We start from the raw sequence: 23,045 nt of genomic DNA on the forward strand, positions 1-23,045 counted from the left end.
CGCTCAATTTTCTCAATTAAAGGCATAAAATCTTCACCACGAAGTCTCTTAGATGAGAAGGGAATACCAAGATACTTAACTGGGAAGGAAGACTTGAAGCACAATGTTAAGAAAACCTGGAGGGCCATTAAACCTAGATGACTGGGATCCATTAAGAAAAATAACATAGCTAGGGTCCACCACGCACCTTGAAATCCAAGCAATAAAACCTGGAGGGAAATTGAGCTTGTGAAGAAGGGTAAACAAGAAGCTCCATTGATCCGAATCGAAGGCCTTGCGAAGGTCAATTTTTGCAGCAAACCTAGGAGGGCCCTTTTGGAGATGATAATCATGAACTACTTCTCTGCAAAAGAGAATGTTATCAGATATTTGGCAACCTTGTGCAACACAATCTTGATTCGATTAGCCAGAAGTTTGGCAATGAACCTGTAAACTTGATTGCTGACTGCAATGGGACGATAATCACTGAAAGAATTCTGCACTTGACCTTTCGGGATGAGGGTGAATCTACATAACTTGAGCATGTCAGGCATTTGCAGAGATCTGAAAAAAATCTTGAATAGCATTACAGACATCTAAGCCAATGATGTGCCAAGTTTTCTTGAAGAAAACTGCATTAAAACCATCTGTGCCTGGAGCACTGTCATCGTCTGTAGTCATCACAACATTCTTAATTTCCTCTGTTGTGAAAGGCCTCATCAAGGAACTAGCCTCTTCATTTGTGATAATTCTCTCACCATTGGGCTCAAGATGGGTACAAATGATTGGGGTTGAACCATTATACGCATTTTCAAAATAGTTTACTGCCTCATTTCGGATTTCATCTTCATCTGAGAGCCATCTTCCACTTGCATCTTGAACATTAGTGATCTTGTTACAAGCCCTTTGGTTGATAAGGGACCGATGAAAAAACTCGGTGTTCTCGTCACCTTCCTTAAGCCAAGTGGCAAAGTCAATACATAAATAAGTATGAGGTCAAGAGTTTAAATCCCCTTAAGATTTCGGGCAAAGTCAGTACATACTTAAATAGTTTATAAAGCTACCCCTTTGAGATATAGTCAAAGTGCACATAAATGATGAATCTCAATTAAAAAAAAACTAATAAATAATGGATCTGTCTTTGAAAATTTTTTCTTCTTTCTTTTTTTTTGGGTAAAACATTTGAAATTTCATTGACTAAAAAACTCCAACTCCAAAGACTTGGAAGATAACAATAACTAATATACCATAAACAATGGGAGTACTCCCAACCAAGATTTAAACAAAGTGAGGTGACAAGCGCCCTTAGAAAGAAAGTTAGCAAAAATGTAATTGATTTTAGGAATAAACTTAAACACAACAGAAACAAAGAGACTCCGATAGTTTAACAATTTAAAAAACTAGACTTTTACTGGAACAGTCAAAGTGAAGATCCGAATCCTTGAAGAGCTTGAATTACTAAGAAGCAATCATAATTAAAACCAGTAGCTTTTGTACACCTAGTGAGTGAGCAAGGTTCATACCATTGCCCATGGCCTTGAGTTTGATAGCTAAGGCCAATAAATCGCAACTAGGGGTGTAAATGGATAACCGAAATTTATCTTTGACTTCGCATATGCATCCTCTTAAGAGTATCAAAATCCATTCAATTACTAATAAGATGCGGATATGGTAATACCCTTTTTTACCAATTATTATCCGTCCGATAAAATTATCCGATTAAATTACTTACTTGGATTTATTTTCTCATTTTTATAAATTTTTTATTTGAAATATCTAACTAGTTTTTTAGATTTTCTACTAAAATAACTACCAAAGTTACTAAATTGTTAAATTTCAAGCATAGCCTCACAAATAAAATGCCAAAGATGTTGATAGGTAGTCGAAAGCTCGTGTTCAATTTGTATTCATTCCAATTTAGAAGAATCTACTTAAGAAAATAACTATTCGATTATCATCCGAATCCAACTGAATTCGTCCGATAACTGATAAGGATATTATCCAAAATTTTGAATCCATTGAAATATAATAGAATACAGATATGATATTACCACTATCTGATCCCAATTCGATCCGTTTACACCCCTAATCGTAGTCCCTTTGGTATTATGCTGCAATAAAAAAGACCATTAATTACCACAACCCGTACGCCCTTTTTCCTTCTCTATATGGATTGATTTGTTCCCCTATTTTATTAACCATACGATTTTTTAACAAAAAATAAAAATAAAAATCATAACAACCCATGTGAACGATGAATCACGTATAAACTAGTACCATTTTTATTGTCCAACCCGTGCCGTGGGTTTGGGTGGCGTTGGATACCTTTCAATGCCTTTGTAGGAAAAATACTGTTTTTATTTTCGACAACAACAGAACCACGGTGCTTTTATAGTTGTTGCAATTTGCAAAGGCACACTCTGGTTGTGGTCCAGTGGGCCCATGGGTGTCCTGAATCTGATAGTGACATATCAATGTACAAGAACGTAGGCAAAAGCAGAGTCTACAAGTAGGAAGGTTAGAGTGTTAGACTGTCTGTTTAAGTGCGTTGGAAAGTTACAGCTCCAAAGACTTCCAAACAAACAAAAAATCAAACAACTCCTCTGCCACACCACACCGTAACGGACCTTACGCGCTTGCTCATCAACGTCTCACTCAAAACTCGACTCACTTATTAGTTACCTCTCAACGGCTATAAGCTATTCATCTTCGATCCAACGGTTATTTTGACGTTTTTCAGATTTTATCGGATCAGGTCCGAGTAAAAGTGATCACGTTAGAATAGTGCCGGCTGACAACATGGTGTTGTTGCGGTGCCAAACGTGGCGTAAAATTCATCTGCCCTCAAGGAACAAAGTGTTGCCGACACTGAGCGATATACAATATGTCGCTGGAAAGTCAATATATCGTCAAATTCACCATATACAACAGAATTTTATTCATTTTTCATCGATTTTTGTCAAAATGACGTAAAACCTCTATAAGGCTTCGAGGGCGTTGCCCCCACATCCCTGCCGGGGCAGCCTCTCCAAACCCTATGTCCATCGACAACAAAATGTGAAGTATGAGTCATACTCAACATAATTGTATAATGAATTGTAAATTTTACTACATCTCTTCACTAGTTGTGTATTTGTGTTCTCTTTGCATATTTATATTAGTTTATATAATTTTTTTTTCAAATTTATAGTTTTGCCTACACATAATCGGACATGTGCCAATCAGAAACTTTAGATTAAGTAATGTTTCATGCAAAAAATAATGTTCCTAATATATTTATTAGCCTCAAATTAGGTTATACAACAAAATTCAAGCCAAAACGACCCTAAACACCTTCCGAAATTAAGAGTCGAATTTTCATCGACACCCTGCCAAAAATCGCCGACATGTCAGCAAAATGTCGCCGTGTTAGTGGTGTTGCTAGTCACCAACATGGCGACATGGTTCACTATGTTGGACCTTGTGTGCAATTCTAATAAATTTGGGCAAAAAAAAAAAAACATTATTTTTTCAAATAAAAATTATATTTCGAGCGAATAAGATTAATTAAAATTAATGTAACAACCTTCTGAAGCTTATCACCACCGGAATTATTATTTACCACGTCAGCAGCACTAACCTAGCAAAATGCACAAGTTACGTTTGAGAGTTTTTTTTTTTAAAACTTTTAAATACCATTTCAGCCTTTCAGGTTACAAACTTACAAGTTACAACACGCAATGCAGGGTGAAAAAGCAAGAGGAGCAAAGCCGTCAGCCGACACGAGAGGAGCGCGCGGGATCTCTCCATTAGACCAGAGAGAGAGAGAGAGAGAAAGAAAGAAAAAGAGATTTTGACGGATCGAAAACGTCGACAGAGTGAGACAGAGCCGGAGAGAGAAAAGGAGTTGGAAAATTCTCCGGTTTTTGGTTTCATTCTATTTGCAGTGATTTTGGCGTCGATCGAATTCGTTTGCTTTTACAGATCATATCTCACGAGGTGTTAAAAGCTGCTGCTCTTGTCTTCACGCTTCTTGATCTGGTTCGTTTCACTTTTTCTGATTCTTATCACGTTGTTGGAGCGGAGAATCTGAGATCTTTCGTCATTCTTTCTGCATCGGTTTTATGTGTTTCGAGTAGTTGCTATTACCGTTTGTTTTTACATGGTTGGACTTGTGGTGCTTCTGGCGAATTTTCTCTGAACCGAGAGCTATGAATCATTGAAAGGAGCAGAATCTGGTTCAGATTGATGAGATCTGCTTCTTGAATTTTGGATTTCGTCTTTATATTTCATTCCTTGAGATCTGGTTTCTCCGTTTGCGCTGAGCTGACAATGGCAGGTAATTCGATTTCATAGTCTGTATTCAGTTGGATTCTGTTTGCCGGCGAGTGAGATTCTATTTTTTCTCATTGGCTGACTTTGTGTATGATACTTATTTTAGGTGAAGGAAATATATTTTCGATTCAAGATGATGAACGGGCGAGAAAATCTGATTATGAGACTTCTGAAGACGAGAGAAGGAGAACTAGAATCAGATCTTTCAAGAAAACGGCAATGCACGCTTCTACAAAGTTATCACATTCTCTTAGGAAACGAGGTAAGCGAGTCGGCGATTGTCAGTTGCAATCTGTGTCAATCGAAGACGTTCGAGATGCGGAGGAGGAAGCGAAGGTCAGTGCTTTGCGTCAGGCTTTGCTCAAGAAAGATCTTCTTCCCGCCCGCTTCGATGATTATCACACAATGAGGAGGTCAAGCAAGTTATCATTTTTCGTAGTTTTTTTAATTTGATAATTTACGATATCATAACAGAGGAACATATGGTCTATACTGGGATATTGGTTCTTCTTTCTCCCCAGTAAAAAAAATATTCTGTTTGCTGTTGCATTTTAATAGACGAATGAACTATAGAGTCCTACATATACGTGTAGTGCCCTCAGGTTGCTTGTCTTTCTTGAATCAAATTACTGCTCTTCCTGTATTGTTGGAAAAGTCGAAGTTGTTTCCGATTCATAGTGTCTATTTTTGTTTACTTATTTTTTTTCTTTCTAAAATATATGTGGGAATTGATTGTTGCTATTATTCTTCTCTTTTCGTTTCCCTGTTTTGCAATCGTGTTTGTCCCCTTTTTTTTCTTCTTTTCAAACAAAAACCATTCAGTTCGCAGAGTGTTTTCTGAGTTCTCAACCTCTCAAGTCTATGGTAGCTAGCTCCTTCAACCTTTGTTTTAAGAGCAGTATTCTGTGGAAAAATTAAGATAAAACTGAATAGCATTCCTTGTCGCAACTTGATGAAAGATTCTTTCTTCTGATCAATTATCCAATCCGAGTATTTGTTTTTGTTCTGTCCACAGTGTTATTCATCCTCCTGAGTGAGCTGGAAATTGGCAGGAAATGCTAACTTCTGCTGTACAATTTGTATAGCTTTTTTCTGTAGTTCATATGCAGTATTTGCTCGGGGAGTCCTGGGATGGGGTTTGGGTGAGAGGTCCCATGCATCTGGAAGAATTTATCCTTTTGGCTTGTTCAGCCAGAATAGTTCACATGTATAAGAAAAAGGTCATCTGTGTGTGGTATTCAAACAAGGAACCTTTCATCTACTGGTAATGTGGGATAACGAACATTCCAGGGATATAGCTCCTGCACTAAGACTCATGATGGCACGGAGTAATCACGCTATCCAGATGAAAGGCAAAAATCCTTTCCGGTTGATGCTTTCTTGAGCACTCCCATAGTTCCCATGCTGGTTCAGAGTCCACACTCTGGGGCAGATGAGACATATATGATGATATCATGTCCTTCTGTCCTTGTAATGATATTTTTTTATCCTCATTTATGTAAACTTTTATACTGAAGGCCCCCCGGGGGGGCACTAGAAATAGTTCTCCCATGCTTGTAAGTTGTGATTTTATCTTGTCCCACAGGGTCTTAACTGTTAAATTTAAGTTGCACATACGTTCCAGTGGAGATGCATGGGTTCTGTAGGTAGTGGTGTCCGAATTTTAGAGGAAAATAATATTGTCTTAACAACATTGAGTAAATGAGTATGTTATTCAGTGTTTTCTGATGATTTTTTCTTTTAAAGTCACTGAAGATGGGTTTCTGTTAATGCAGATTTTTGAAAGCCAGAGGACTTGATGTTGAGAAAACTGTTCAGATGTGGGCAGAAATGCTTAAGTGGAGAAAGGAGTATGGAGTAGAATCTATAGTGAATGTAAATGTTTATTGAAAAACTCGTTTGTCTTTCATTTTGTTAGTGAATAATCTTTGCTACTCAGATTTCCCCCCTCTCTAATGATGCTGTATTGCCATGAACTGTCATTAGGAGTTTGTTTTTGAAGAAATTGATGAGGTTCTACATTATTACCCTCATAGTTACCATGGAGTGGACAAGGAGGGAAGACCTGTTTATATTGAGAGACTTGGCTTAATTAAACCTACGAAACTTATGAATGTCACCACAGTAGACCGGTTTCTAAAATACCATGTTCAAGGGTTTGAGAAGACCTTCTCGGAGAAGTTTCCAGCTTGTTCTATTGCTGCCAAAAGGCATATTGACTCATCAACAACGATTCTGGATGTACAAGGAGTGGTATGCTTTAAAGTTTCTCCCTACCATTATATATTTATTGCCATGTGGTAAAGTATCTCTTTATTCCTGATTTGTATGATTTGTTCAACTGGGCAGAATTGGTGGAGTGCCGTTAAGGTTGCACTTGATCTCTTTATGCACATCCAGAAAATTGATGGTGACAACTATCCTGAGGTGGCTGATTCATAAAGAAACTACTTAGAAATTGATAGTTTTTTTGAGTTCTGTTGGATTTTACTGTTTCTGTTATTCATACCATTTCATCATATGCAGACATTGCATCAGATGTTTATTGTAAATGCTGGAAGTAGTTCCAAATGGGCATTGAACTTCTTTATAAATCGGCTTGATAAAAAAACTGCCTCAAAGATACATGTAAGAAAATGTTGACTCAACACTTAATTCTAGTATATTCATCTTATGGTAGCTTTAACTAATTGTAATTGCTGGAAATTTTATGCTCAAGGTTTCTTATTTATCTGGTTTCTCAGGTTTTGGGTAATAAATGCCAGAATAAATTGCTGGAAGTTATAGACTCAAGGTAAAGCTCTTTATTAGGTATTACTAGTGCAATGTTATTCATTGTTTGGTAAATACGAATGAACTTTGTAGACTTCTTGCTCCAAGATTTACCCTGTCTATGTCATTCTCAACAGTCAACTGCCAGATTTCCTAGGTGGCTCTTGTTCATGCCCAAATGAAGGAGGTTGCATGAGATCTAACAAGGGACCATGGGATGATCCAAAAATAATGAAGGTATGTTTTTTCTACTTCTGTTCTATTAATTCATCAATTATTACGCATGAGCATCTGCCCAAGTATTCTGTATATTACTCATTATTTTTATGAACAGCTGGTGCATTCTGGTGAAGCTTCATATTTGACGAAAACTAGCAGTATTTCCGACTATGATAATGACCAAGTTAAAATATATGCAGCTAAGGTAACATGTGAAGTAAAGAGTTGAAGTTCATACTTGGACCATTTAGCCTTACGTTTGTGTTATTAAACTGTTTCCTTATTTCTTAGCCTTATGTTTGTGTTATTAGACTGTTTCCTTATTTCTTAGCCTTATGTTTGTGTTATTAAACTGTTTCCTTAATTTGTTACAGATTGCAAACAATGAAATATCCTCTGCTGAGTCAGGATCAGAAGTTGAAGTCTCATCAACTAGGTCAAGAACTTCTGCAGTTGTCCAGTTAACAACACTCCATGAAGAAGTGAGTTTTATTTCCTATATTTTTCCCTTGGTTACGCCTGTTTATACATGTTACTAGAATGCAGGTATCATGTGTGAATTAATGTTTATTTTCAAGTATCTTTTATTAGACGGTTCACTTGACTGAATAATTCATGTAATGAAAAACTTGGATTGAGCAGCTCTGCTGAGTAATATCAGTAGATTGTAGTTTGTTTCGGCAGGAGAACGTACTTACTTTGTAAGGTTGGTAAGCTTGTCGTTGTATGTAGATATGAATTCATCAGCAGACAACCTGTTTTGCACCTTCTTGGTTTGCTACTTGTATTGGTGATCTTTGCGATCTCCTAGCAAGCTCTGTGACTTCATGTGACCAACTCTTGTGTTTTGTAGATGTGAATTCTACACCACCAATGTTGCTGGATTTCCCTCATGGGATTGTCATGTTCTATGTAAAGGATGGACCTTGGTGCAATGGTTCCATTGTGACCAAGTGCTCATAGGTTGGAGTCTCTGGAAACAAACTCTCCATGAAGATGGGGTAAGGTTGTGTGGAGTATGACCTTTCCTCGCATGGTTCGAGCGCTTTATCTTGGTAGACATCTTGGTGGGCTAAAAAATCGAGATCTTGGTGAGATCTCATTGAGTTGGAGGAAAGATTCCTCCATCTCGTCCCAACTCAGTGGGCCATCTCTGTGAGTTTTAAGGGTCTTTTGGGGTTGGAATTGCTGTTCAGCCTATTTTAGGCCTTCTTAACACGTTGGTGGCCTAGATTGATGAAAAACTACTGTAAATGTATGTTCTATTTTGACCCATGATTTGAAAAGCTGTTGCTTTGAAGAAGTGAAGATGCAGACTTATAAAACATAAGTATACATGATTTACTTAATATATAAAAGTTTAAACTCAAATAACTATGATATATTCTGCAGTAGAAATGTTCATCTTCATCATATCTTCATCATATCTTCATCATTAATGTTTAAGTTTGTGAGTTCATAATCACATGACAAAATTGGCTTAGTTATGAGTTACACCAACTGAACCCAAAAAAAAAATAAAAAAATAAAAAGAGTTACACCAATGGAGTATAACACTTAAAATACTAATGTAGAACATAGATTCTGAAAAAAAAAATTTGGGATGAAATCTCTCTTTTATTGAAGTTTTGGCTGAAAACCTCTTCAATCTTTGCCATAGATGTTATAGGAGTCTTGTTAATGAAATCTAGTAGGTCTTCCGCCCAACACTACGACAACAATTCCAGCAAACCAGGTTTTTCAGTGAGGCCGGGAAAGAGGACAAGAGGAGTGAGATTTCATCGAGATTGAGTTGAGATATCCAAACTCGATCAAGTTGGGGGATATTTATACCAGCAGTTGGACCAAGATTGATCTGAGATCTTGACTCGCACCTATTCTTGTCTCTGTCTTCAAAAAACAGAGATATCTTGCGAGATCTCAAATATCATGTTGGCTAGATGAAAATTGAGATCTCGAACCATGGTGGCTGAAGCCTTAAGAGCTGGGCAAGCCCTTCTCTTGTCATGTTTTATGTCATTCCTCATTATCTTCATGAATAAATGTAGATACAACTTAGACTGCCACATGGGTAATATTGAAATATGCTAGAAGAATTGGTTCATTGAGTGATCGGGTGGTGGTGCCCTGTCATCTCTATTCTGTATGATGGTTTTCAAGAGCATGCTTCAGGGAGGATCTTCTTATGACTAATGTCAAGTGCTACTTCTCAATAGAGGGTGCTATCCAAGTTTACTTGATATTTTTATTTATGAAATCAAGATATTCCATCTTATAAGTTTACTAAAGAGTTCAAGCCATGTTGTAGATGAGTCATTATACTATATGCTACAATTGTGGCTATTAATGATGAAAAAAAAAAAATCACTGTTTCCCCACACTTCTAGGTTGAGAGATTGCTTATGTCAGTTTTTATTTGTGATTGTCGGTGCATGTGAGGATTGTGATAGGTTACCATATGTGTTAGCTGTTTTCATTTTAGATCAATATTTACATTTCAAACTAGTGGATTCCACAGCTTTGAACTTTGTAATTCAACAAAGCCTTGCTAACACCCTCCCATCCCCAACCCTAGAACCTCCAGTCTGGCCCTAATTCCATAACTGTAGGGTTTTCCAAACCCTAGAGGACTGCTGATTCTCTTGAAGAGGATCCTGAGGGTGGACCTACATCTAGGGCTTTTCTTCAATCCATCAAACCCTAGATCCTTGTTCACATCATCTTGCGTACTATTTTGTGATACTGCATAGTTACATGTCTCTAATTCTGCATCATCTCATCTACAACACCTAGTCACCCAACCCCCCCCCCCCCAAATAAAGGTCAAAGAAAGAACAGGAATATTAATTTCTTCTTCATTGTTGATTGACTTTTCTCAGGAAAGAATAGATGGTCCTGTAGCGCTCAACAGCCAGGTTGAGTCAGTTGGTGTTGCTACCTCAGTTAAAGATGTCAACTCAACAGGTAATCAAGCATTTACCAATGTAAAAACTTAATACTCACATTTAAATTTGCTACACAATCATTAAATTAGTATAATTTTGTTACTACAGCCAAAGGCTTTAACTGTACCAGTGAATTTTTTGCTGGGGAATTCTGGGTTAAGTTTGTTCCTACATCTTCCAACTATCTTGTTTATAGTTTTCGCGGTGGCTGCTGCACTCTGGGTTTGCATCACCAAGGAATACTCTTCATTTTTTTATGATGATTTTCTACAGACAATGTTAGTATGCATAGATCAGATAAAACATGAAGTAGGTTTCAAACAGTGACAAACTTGGGATAAGGAACAGCATATCTCAAATGATCTATGTGATTTTTGTCAGTGAGTACTAAGCATAAAGAAGTGATCAGTAAATAACATACTTTCTCCTAAGGAGTTACACAGAAAACAGAAACTAGATATTACTTTCCAAAAAATGGAAACTAAGACTAGGTTTAGTTTACTTATCAACCAAGCTACAAATAAAGTGGTAGAATAGTAAATATATCCTATAGTTAATGTATACATGACACAAGTGTACCCCTGCAGTACACTTGGTCATGTAACCCTTACACGTCGCAACTACTAACAATCCCGAAGTCAAAGTAACCCTCTTCTGGAACATAACAAGATGGAAAGGATATTGTTTCTGATCCACTTGCAATCTGAAAGAGGAAATCTCTCTTTCCATGCCATGACCTGAAAACACTACTGGAAACCAAAGTATCCTATTCAAGGTTAACAGACAAATTGAATGTGATTAAGATTAAGAAATATTTTGGCATGTCACTGTTCATGTTCTGAAAAGCTGGGGTTCTTTTCAGTCCAGTTTCATTATCTGTCTCTTGGAGCTTTTTTTTTTCTCGGTAGCATAGAGAGTATTTCCATTTGAAGATCTTCATTCCCATGATTTTGAAGCCAGAGATACTGTTTTCTTGGTACAGTTTCTGTGTCGATTTCTATTGAATCTGACCACATGTTTTTATTTTTCCTTGTGTAACTTACAGTGTTTGCTTTCATGCATGGCCATGGCACATGCTTCTTACCGACTCTTTATATTTGTACCAGATGATTCAACTGATCAGGTTACAGAGAGGAGACCAAAGAACTACATTTCTCACTTAACAACTGTAGTGTCATGGTTCATACTTAAAGTTCTAGCTGCCCTACATATTGTACACTTTGGGTTCAGCAGGATCTTTGCAGCAAATGCCAGGACCCAGTTGGAAAACCAACACAATCCAGAATCAGAAAATCCGAGTCCTAAAGACCAGCTAGCTTTACAAGCTGCTAGGGAAGACTTGATCCGACCTTGTGTGCAGAGACTTCAAAGTTTAGAAGCATTGGTTGCTGAACTGACCAATAAACAAGTGAAAATTCCTCCAGAGAAAGATGACATGCTGCGGGAGTCACTGCTACGTATTAAATCTATAGAATATGACTTACAGAAGACAAAGAGAGTAAGGAAATTTTCTTCTCACAACCTGATTAATTGCGTAATTGTAGTTTATAAGAATTAGAGTTTTTAGCAGCTTTTTCATTGAAATATATTTTAGTGAACTTTTTTTTTTTTTTGATAGGCGCTCCATGCAACAACATCGAAACAAGTGGAACTTGCAGCATCGCTGGAGATTTTGAAAGAAACTAACCTAGTAAGTTCTTGGGTCCTTTTAGGCCATTAAATTCCAGATTCTGATTTTGTGAATTGCAAGAGATGCCTGTTCTTTTCGAGTAGAGTTTAGAAGGTCTATTATTGGAGTAAAACCCAAGACCAGATAGGTTTCAAAATCCTATGTGCAAGCAGAATAGAAGGTGCTAAAATCAGTGTCGGCAGATTTTTAACGGCTCCCAAAATAGAGCTCAGATAAGTTCCAATTTGCTATAAACCCTAGGTTTCAGTCACATCATGATAAGCAACCAGGTAATGAAAACAGAAACAGTTAATGTTTTATCTAATTTGTAAACCCCCAAAGTCTGTGCCAGTCCAACTGTAGGGTTTATAGTTAGACTAGGTACCGAAATAGAAACTTTAATTTTTTTCAGATCTAGTTACTCCAACAGAAACCCAAGCATACCTGTCAAGGGCACCACCTAATGTTTCCAGTTGCCTTGGTCGCCTTGGTAGCCTTGTTGGTGTCAGGGGTGGACCCACTAAGGGGCCTGGGGGGGGGGGGCAGATTTTTAAAATTTTTGAAAATTCTCTTAATTTTTTTATTTTTTATATTAATTTCCTTCATTTTTCCAGTTTTTTCTCTTCTCACATGTGAAATATCATTATTTGGCCCCCCCAATATTGAGAACAATTTTTAATTATAAAATAATGGGTATAAATGTCATCCCCTGTTAAAAACTAACTCCTCAATCCTTATTTATTCTCCCCTCTCTTCTCTCTCACATTTTTTCTTCCTATTTATTATCTTCTCTTTCTGTAAATGTGGGTTAAAGGAAATTTTTGAAAAAAATCTTATTAGATATTCAAAATGTCATTTCTAATTAGAAACTAACTCCTCAATCCCTATTTATTCTCTCATATCTCCTCTCTCCTCTTTTCTTCTGATTTATTCTCTTCCGTTTCTTTCTTCATATTTATTCTTCCCTTTCTATAAGTGTGGGTTAAGGAAAATTTGGGAAAAATTCTTCTCCACAATTAGGTACTCTTTCTCTTTCTCAATTTATTTATTGTTTCTCTTTTTCTCATTTTTTAATTATTCTTTATTTGATTTTATATTCTTTGTTTCTTTATTTCTTTTGCAATTTTTTTTATTTGATTTTATATTGTGAATAAAATATATATAGTTAGTAAGGTAACTAACTACCATTAGTTTGTGTCTCTTACCTTAAAAAAAATTTGGTTTGCATTTCTCACTCTTTAGGGTTGAAGTCATGAGTAAATTTTTTTTTTGTACTGATGCTTTAATTTACCTATATCTTATTAAAAAAATATTATTATCAATAATTTACCTATTTTTTTCAAATAAGTGTGGGCTCCACAAAATATATGTGGGCATTTTTCTTAATATAATAAAATAATTCATAAGTGGGACCCCGAATGGGTCTTGTAAGGGCCCACACAATATGTGTGATAAAAAAGCAATAGTGCTTCCCCAATCTGGACTTCCATTCTTTGCCCCCCCTATTGAATCCTGGTTCCGCCCCTGGTTGGTGTCATCTTGCATATAGGCCGCCTGCAACACTTTCGACTTGCCTAGATGCCATGACCAAAATCTGTCAGACAGATGCATACCTACTCTTAGTCAAACCTTCTCTAGGTATTGAGATCACAAAAATCCAAAGACTGCTCAATTTAATGGCTGGAGTCACTAGGCTTCACAGATCAGCAACTCAATAATATAGTAATTAAGATGTGTCATAGGAATAGTTAGCATCAAGAAATCCTGCAAACAGCCCTCTTCCTCAAAATTCACGGAGCAACAATGTGTAAGTACTCAACAAAGTATTAAGTTTGTAATATAGCAATAGATGTAAAAACTACTATTGAAAGAGCAAGTATTGCCAAAACAAATTATAGTAAAGAGGAGGTATGACAAGGCGGCCTTATTCAAACCTTATTAGTGCCTCACTAGTCACATCTAGCTTCCTGCTATGGTTTTCTGCATCTTATAGATAACTCCTGACATAAGTTAAAACAGAAAATAGCCACAGTAGTGATGTAACCAGCCCTAGTCAGCCCCCAAAAGGGCCCAAGCCCATCCATGAGCCAGAGCCCACCAAAAAGGGGCCGAATCTGTTCAGGGTTAGAATGGTCATTTTCCTACCCCTTGGTCGAGCTATATTGGTTTACCAAGTCTAGTTTTATTTAGGAAAATGATTCTGTTTTTATTTCCTACTTTTGGAGTCCTAGTTGTTGAGTTAATGTTGGCCCTTCGATTGTTAGTTTGGAGCTGTAGTAGGTGAGGATAGGGTTCCCTAATTTGAGGAACCTTATCTTAAAGGAAGTTCTATTTTAGTTAAGATCTATTTTAGTGGTTAATTGGATACCAATTTAGTAGGGATTCATTAGTTGAGTCTAGGATGGTTAGTGGAGGCTGTAATAGCCTAGTTATTCATGTATTTTTCAGTCTTGATTATTGAATTGATTGGAAGTTTGAAATTTGGCTTGAGAAGTCCTGGGATTCCTCTTGGGACCCTGCGGCTGGATTAGAGTGCTTTTACTCTCAGTTTTGAGATTCCTTCATCATTTTAAAGCTTCATCTGCAGAATTCCAGCAAGCTCACCACAAATTCAAGCAAGTCAAGACACCTCACCCATCCCCAACAGTTGCAGCCATTCCCCACCCCAACCCCTAGCCACCGTGGCCTCTTCCCCCCTCTCCTCCTTCCCAGTGATACCAGGTCCTAGCCTCACTAGGATTCCCTCAATCCCAGCCCCAAAACCCATCATTCTACACTTCCTAGAGTCGCCTAAACCTGTAGAACCCAGTCCTAATCTTACAATCTCCAAAGCAGCCCTGATTCGGTATTCAGAATTTCTGCACTTCATCTTCTTCCTTGAGAAGAGTTGCAGATTTTTAAATTCCAGAAAACCCTAAATCCTTCCAACCTTAACCCGTGCTTCTCTGAACGGTTTCTGATCTGAATGCAGGAACAGCAACCCTAGTCCCTTCCCAACCCTAGCCGAAACCCTAAATTTGCCCTATATTTCAAATTTCAGATTTGGGTTTTGAAATTCAACAAAATCCAGATCTGTTTCTCCAAATCCAGCAGCCTTATAAACCCTAAAACTCTTAGCCAAAGCCTTCAGAAGCCCTAATTGAGTGCTGGTTCCATTCTAGAAGATCCTGATTATCTAACCCAAAACCTCGGGAGTAGCTTGTCAAGTTTTGATAGGTATGTGTAGTGTAGCCTTCTTTTTGTTTAATTGTCAGGAAGTAAACAGCAACATGGAACCTTACAGCTTAGAACTTCCCTGAATTGGAAACTTTAGAACTTCCCTGAATTGGAAACTATCACAACTAAAAGCTTATTATGACTCATAACTTCTATAGCATTGGTAAACTCTATTATTTAGTAAATTAAAACTCATATGACTAGTATCTGACTACGGTAGACTAGAAAGAAGAAACTAACATTAAAATAGATACCATTAGTCGTCCACTCAGGGACCAAGTTTGGATTGACCTTCTGGCCTAGACCTGGTTGAAAACTTTGGACCAAACACAACTAGAAGAGCTGACTAGTATGCATATCCTTTCTTACTACTTCATCAATAGTCAATTCAGGCCCATCCCTATCTCTTTTAGCTCCATCCAGTCGAATCTGATCACTCTTCCTTAAAGGTGCTCTAGTGGCCTCCTTTAGACATTCCCATACCACCCCAAGCAGCACTCTCTTAGCTTGTCTTAAATTGATGCAAAACCCAAGTCAGATGTAATATATTTACTCCTTACTCTCTCTTTCCTAGTCTTGCCACACATTCTCCTCAAGATCCTCATCTCTGCTTATTTTGTTTAAATTGTCTCCTCTTGGTTGCCCAACATTTTGCCCCATAGGTCATAGCTGGTTTGAGAACTATCTGTAGAAGTTTCCTTTGAGCTTAATAGGCATATGTTTGGAACATAACACACCCAAAGCACCTCTTCACTTCAACCATCCTACCTTAGTCTGGTGAGATATATCAGCTTTATTGCCCTCATTGTTACTGGTGGAGCCCAAGTATCTAAAACATTTACTTTGCAGTATCCCTTGATACTCAAGTGTCACTACTTCATTGCTTCTTATAGTTTGATTGAAGTTATACATCATATACTCAATTTTTTTTCTACTTATGTTAAAACTGCCTGATTCCAAAGTTGATCTCCATAGCTCCAACTTTGCATTAATCCCAGCTATTGTCTCATCGACCAAAACAATACCATCAGATAAAATGGAATACGCCAATGTGCCTCATCTTGTATGTGGCTATTTAGATAAACATCATGAGTGCAAACAAATATGGGCTTAAAGCTAACCCTTGGTGTAGTCCAGTTGTAATTGGGAAATCATTAATTTTCTCTTTTGCTGTTTCAACATTTGTCACGATGTCTTTATACATGTCTTAAACTATTTTCACGTAATTGCTTGAGCACCCTCGTTTCCGTAAGATATGCCAAATGAGCTCTCTAGGGACTCTATCATACACCTTTTCTAAATAAACAAAGATCAATTGGAGGTCCTTTTTGTGGGTCCTAAGGACTTCCATAAGCCTCTATAGCAAGGCAAATAGCTTCAGTTGTCAATCTTCTTGGCATAAATCCAAATTGTTTTTTTATTTTTTTTTTTATATATATATATATATATATATATATATATATATATATATATATATATATATATATATATATATATATATATATATATATATATATATATATATATATATATATATATATATATATATATATATATATATTTTGCTCCTGGGTCTTTTTCCCTGTCTTTCGGCCGTCCCTCTTCTCCCTGCCTTTTATTTCTAATATCCAGCACTATTGTCCTCCACTCATCTTGCATTTTCTTTGTAATCCAAATTTTGCTAAACAACTTTATTATCCAAGAAAACATGCATATAATAATATTGGTCAAGGAAATGATCCTTACTTTTGGCATGCAACTGGCCAAGTTGCTTTCTAAATAAGTTGTCCCCCCCCCCCCCCCCACCCCACCTAAAAAAAAGAAGAAATAAAGAAGACCAAGTTACAGAGTAATCAGACACTAAAGATGTGGCCTAGCAATGTTCATTTTCAAGCATACAGATTAGGTTTTTCGTGGGTTCACCACAAGCTTGGCCTTATACAGTTGTAGCAAAACATGACCCTTGTAATCAAAACTCTTTAGTTTGTAAAAATGTGAGTTGAGTTTGAGCATACCATTCCCTATCCTTGGGGTGTTTGTATGTTAGCTTCTAAACAGTGGCCAAATTTCTCCTCTCTTACATCAGATATCAACGGCAATTACTTCCCATAAGTTCAAAACTAACAACATCTCCTATTTCTATTTTAGGTACTCTAGGAATCACTTGAGTTCCCATAAGAGAGCAGTAAACAGCATACATTAGTTCTCAATTTACATCTATTTATTGCTTTTCATTTTCTTTTTTGTAAGTGGAATCTGGTTAACAATCAATGGAATAGAAGAAAACTTGTTAATAATTGAGGAGAGAAAACTGTATCCATAAGACAACATTGTTTCAGCATAAGATATTATTCCAGTTCCAAAGATTTTACATGTTGACAAGTTGTCCAACATTTATTTTCGTCACAAAACAACAGTGGAAAGAATTTCCAACTTTTTGAACCAAAAATTTCAAAGTATTACACTGAAACAAATGGAGCCTATTTGAACTCATAAAAGGGAAAAGGTTTCCTTTTCAACGTTCTAGTTCAGGCAAGTTAATGGCATTTTTCACACCCCCCCCCCCCCCTAAAAAGAACAAAAAACAAAACAAAAAGGGTTTCTGATTCTTCATTTTCTATTCTGTCCTTCAAAAGCCCCGCCTTTTCCCTTTGAGGTGGGGGTATAAATTCTGGTCTATGCATATGCTGATGGTACACTTGTCAATCAGAGGAGAGATTCTTGCTGGTTTAAGATCTGCAAGCCAATACCCCCCGAAAGCTGAACGCGTTTGCAGACAAGATAGAAGCTCCAATCAAGTGCAGAAGGTTCCTTGTCTCATATTTGAGATGCTGATGTTTAACTAACCTTGGTCAAACCCGCCAGATTTGAGTTCAAGGTTCATATAGCTTTACTCTGATCTCTTGTTTTTAGCTGTTAAACATTGATTTCTCTCTTCTCACTCTAGCCCTTGTGTTGATTTTCTGTTTCAGAGTTCTTCGGGAGTTTGCAGTCAGGCATGAAATCACCATAACCCAGGGGCGGCAAGGGTGTAACTGTCACCCATTGAAAACGAAATACATAATATTCAGTTGTCACATGCTGGTTGCCGCTGCATGAAATTTCTTTTGTGATGTTTTATGTATATCTTGACACACTTCATTTGTATACAGTTTTCACATCAACATTCATGTTGATTACATTTACATGCAGTCTTCCAGTATTCGTCACCAAATCCTCCTAAAGTGAACGGATACTAGTGCAACTTCTAACATGCAGTGCTACGTTACATTCTGAACTACCAGGATTTGATTTTTACCTTACTGAAATGTAATTTCTCAGTTTTGCAGCGTAATCATGTCCAACTTGAGGCGCAAAACCAGTGGTCACTCGTGCAGATGGATTGAGTGCTAATCCAGCTGTATTTGCTTTAGTCTTTGATGGTTCCTGAAATATATATTTTTAGCAATGCAAAAACTTACGGGGAGGGAAGAGAAAGTAGTTTTTTGTACCAGAATGTAGTGTGGTTTTTCTCAACGTTCGTTTTTTAGTTTTGTGATGGAAGATAGACTTATGAGGATTGGTATATATATTAACGCTCGTATAGGTCTATGATTTGGTGTAATTTTGTCCGATCTGTTAGATACTACATCGAAAGCATATGGGTTTTACAATGCCCGATGCTTGATGTTTAAGGATAGATAGCCTTCAAGTATCTCCATGTATTGAACGATTTGATGGTGGTGAGAAAAGCCATGCGTTATAGTCTTGTATATACTGTGGCTTCTAATAGATGTGATTAGAAGGTAAGGATTCATATGGTCTATTCTGGTTAATTAGGATAAGGCTTGTGTTATGATTCCTCGATGTTTAATCTATGGCTACACGCTAGTGAGCCACCGGTTGGTGCTATGGCTACTACAGAATCGGTTGGGTTTCCTAAAATGCATTGTTGGCAAAAAAAATTGTTCAGATACCAACTTTGGAAGAAATTAAGAAGACTGTGTTTCTCCCTTGGGCCTTACAAAGCACCAAAATTTTATGGGTTAAATGCTTTCTTTTATCAAAAATCTTGGGATTTCATTAATGAGGATGTTTTTAAATTTGTATCCGATTTCTTTATTTATGGAATCTTCCCTCAGGGGGTGAACCTCTTTACCTTGCTGTGTTTTATCCCAAAAAAGGACAATGCAATTGTTGTGTCTGATTTTAGACCCATTAGCCTTTGTAATGTGTCTTACAAGATTATTGCTGAAATTTTTGCTTGTAGATTAAAGGTGCTTCTGCCCAGCATTATTTCTCCTTGTCAAGGGGCCTTTGTGGCCCAAAGACAAATTACGGATAATATCATGATTGCCCATGAAATTTTTCATTACATGTACAAAACATGATGTAAGAAAGGTTTTATAGCAATTAAGCTAGACATGTCTAAGTCTTGTGTTAGAGCTGACAGAAGCATCTTAATTAAAATCTTCTAGTTCTTAGGGTTTGATGAGAATTGGTGCAACCTTATCAAGGAAATAATTTCCTCTTCGACTTTTTCAATCAAAATTAAGGGATCACCATACTCTTGGTTCTCGGGTTCACGGGGTCTGAGACAGGGGTGCCCATCAAGTCCCTATCTCTTTCTTCTCATCATGGAGGTGCTATCGCACCTTCTAGATGAGTATAAATCTTTGAAACTGCTTAGTGGTATTAAAGTTGGGAGGGGGGCACCATAAATCTCTCATTTGTTTTTTGTAGATGACATTTTCTTATTTTGCAAAGCGGACAAAGAAGAAGTTTTGGCCCTAAAAGCGGTTTTGGAGCTTTTTACCGATCTGATCGGGCAGGAGATAAATTTCGAAAAAAGCGGTGTGGTTTTTCAGTCGGAACGTCGGTTGAGAAGATCGGAATGCAATACTCTCAATTTTAAGGGTGCCAAATATCATAGGTGGAACAATGTACCTCGGATCAAACTTGATGCCGGGCAGGGCGAAAGCAAGAACATTACAAACGGTGGTGAATCGAATGGCCAAGAAATTAACATTGTGGAAGGTGACCAACCTGTCGTATGTAGGGAGAGGGGTCTTGATGCAGACATCAATCCAATCCATGGCACTATACCAAATGCAATGTTTAAGATTCCCCAAGCTTACATGCAAAAAGATAGATGCACTTTGCCAAAGATTTTGGAATGGGCAAACTCAAAGTGGCAAAAAGCTGAATCTAATCTCTTGGAGTAAATTTTGTCAGCCAAAGCTCTGGGAGGAATGGGTTTCAAAAAATGGAGGATTACAATACGGTCTGGTTATCAAAACAAGGATGGCGAATAATGACAAACCCGGAGGCTCTATAGGCACAAGTACTCAAAGCTAAATACTTCAAGGACATATTTTTTTTATCCTTTGGTGGCCAAAAGGAAAGGGTCATGGATATAGAATAGTATCACAAGTATCATACAAAAGCTTAGGACAATGGTGGCGATGAAAGTTGGGAATGGACGAAGCACATCCTTTTGGTTCGACCCGTGGGAACAAACTCAAGCAACAACCATGACAATAGATCAGGATTTCAATAGATGGCCTCGATAGGCAACAGTGGTAGATGTCGTACAAGAGCTGCAGAGCCATAACAAGGAGATATCTTTAAACCCAAGCCTAGTATTAACTTTTCCATTTCCTCTTTCCAATCTAGAAGATTCTTGGTCTTCGATAATTTCTCCAAATGGAGAATTTTTGGTCAAAATGGCCTTGCGAGAAATAATTAAACAGCGGTTCGAGACGAATGATAACCAATTCGCGAATTGGTGGACTTTTATGTGGAAGTTACCTATACACCCAAAATTTAAGGTTTTCTTTTGGTGTGTCTTAAATGCAGGGTTACCGGTTTGTGCAAAACTCGCTCAATGGACAAACGTGCAAGCGGCATGTCCAATATGTGGGAAAACAGAGGAATCAATATGGCACTTGTTCATTTCATGTGATTGGGGGAAAAGAGTCCATACTGCAGGACCATTAGGGTTACGCACTGAAAACTGGACGAACACATCTTTTCTAAGATGGTGTCACGACAGGTTTTCAAAATTAAATAATGCTAACTCCCGGTGGTTCATGTCGGTCTTCATAATCACTTTCTATTTCACTTGAAAAGAAAGGAATGAAAGGGTGTTTAACCAAAAAACACCCAACCCCCTAAAGGTGTTACAAAGTACTAATCATTGGATTAACGCTTTGAAACTACATAGGGAAGAAGATAATGTACTCCCGACCAGTTGTACAAATTATGATTTAGAAGAAAATGTTTTCAGGAACATACCACAACCTAACAAAAATGTTTTAATGTGTGCAGGGGTTCCTAACTAGCTGATAGGAGGGACAGGATGGAGCATGGGGGGATATGCAGAGATGGACACCTACTGTCCGTCAATTTTGGTAAAAAGAAGATCAACGGTACTCTAGAGGCAATATTGGTTGGACTACAAATGGGAATGGATAAAGCGGCAGAGACAGGGATAAAGATGGAGGAAATCTGGACTAACAACCACTACATTGCAGATATTCTACCAACGCCTTCAAGAGGAAAATGGTCCCTTGGGGAATTACCTAGGTTAATGGATCTGGCTGAAACCACACAACATGTGAAGTTTAACAATTTCCCTAACCCAATGCTCCTAATGTTTTTTGAAAAACATGCATCCATATCAGCTAATCAATCGGATGACTGTAATAGCATAATATTCTTATGCCCCCCCCCCCTCCCCAAAAAAAAAAAATCCATTATATTTTTCGAAGACTTATCTCTAAGATGGAAATCTAAGCTAATTAGAGAATCTCCAACAAAATATATCCTTTGCTAGATAGGGTCAAAATTAGGGCTTAGAGTTGTAATTAAATACAAAATCAGATTTAGGGTCGGGTAGGCAAGGCCGGGCCAAACACTCAACCTTGGCCTCTCCGCTCACGTGGACCTTCTAATCCAACTTTCCCATGTTCACTATCTCATTTCGGTAACTTAGGTCCTTGTAACAAATGACACTGGACCACCAACCTGATTTTAAGAACTTTTTGTCCAACTCATGGCAATCTATCCCCCCACCATCCCTCCCTGTTAAATCCCTTGCTTGACCAATTGTTGAGACCCTAGAATAGATATAGCTTTGGCCTCATCCATAACCTAAAGGTGATCTAATTAATAGGTGACATGGGTGAACTTGACTAGAGTGGACAAATTTAGACCAACTAGGTTCAATAAGGATCGATCAAGACTGGTCGGATCACAAACAAATGTATTACTCATAGCTTGTGTGCTAAGCAATAGAGAGTACAACTGCTTCTCGAAGACTTAGGAATAGATTCATGGTCAAACATGGAACATATAGACTAGATGACCAAGTAAAAGGGGATTAATCCTTATGGAATGACGAATCCAATTCAAACTCAACAACCGCAACATTGAAATTCTCATAACGAATAAGACTCCACTTCTTATGAGAAGTATAGAACGATCCTAGAGTTCAAGTCAACCTTCATCACCATGCAGCTAAGGTAACCTCTTACAAATACTATATAAGCCTACCCCATGTCAATAAATAGGTACGCACTCTTTGGTTACTCCCTAGCATTCTGAGCTCTGCTACTGGTGTTCTTTTCTTTTAAAGCTGTGTGCTTCCATTGACTTGATCGTTAGAGACGTTGCTCGACCAACCCAGTTGAACATGTGTTTTGTAGGTCAGTTCGCTTGCACGCCGAACTGGCTTTTAGAGCAACCGTTTTTGGCGCCGTCTTTGAAAAATTGATAAAAAGGCCATCATGCATATGAGATCAAGATTGCTAGTTGGGGGTAACCCAAACAAGAAGGATGGATAGGACGTCAATAAAGAGGATGCACCACAAGGAAAGGAAAAAACTCCTCCTCATAATGATGCCCTCACAGGTTCATCTAACTAGTTTGTGACTATCAGCAAGTTTAAT

General features: G+C 37.6%; 1 protein-coding gene across 1 annotated transcript; it reads left to right on the plus strand.

Annotated features, from left to right (window-relative positions):
- Positions 1-3,695: 3,695 nt before the first annotated feature.
- LOC149022992 (phosphatidylinositol/phosphatidylcholine transfer protein SFH9-like) lies at positions 3,696-19,101 on the plus strand. The gene is made up of 15 exons (XM_089150872.1): positions 3,696-4,297; positions 4,400-4,706; positions 6,069-6,168; positions 6,280-6,546; positions 6,643-6,720; positions 6,820-6,921; positions 7,038-7,087; positions 7,203-7,302; positions 7,400-7,489; positions 7,659-7,766; positions 10,164-10,248; positions 11,336-11,727; positions 11,848-11,919; positions 17,825-17,992; positions 18,087-19,101. Exons 1-14 carry the CDS (start codon positions 4,291-4,293, stop codon positions 17,876-17,878), a joined length of 1,812 nt encoding a protein of 603 aa, XP_089006998.1. The 5' UTR covers positions 3,696-4,290; the 3' UTR covers positions 17,879-17,992; positions 18,087-19,101.
- Positions 19,102-23,045: the final 3,944 nt, after the last annotated feature.

This window comes from Hakea prostrata, chromosome 3 (assembly GCF_041222555.1).
Source record: "Hakea prostrata isolate BN-2017 chromosome 3, UWA_Hpros_2, whole genome shotgun sequence".
NCBI lineage: Eukaryota > Viridiplantae > Streptophyta > Magnoliopsida > Proteales > Proteaceae > Hakea > Hakea prostrata.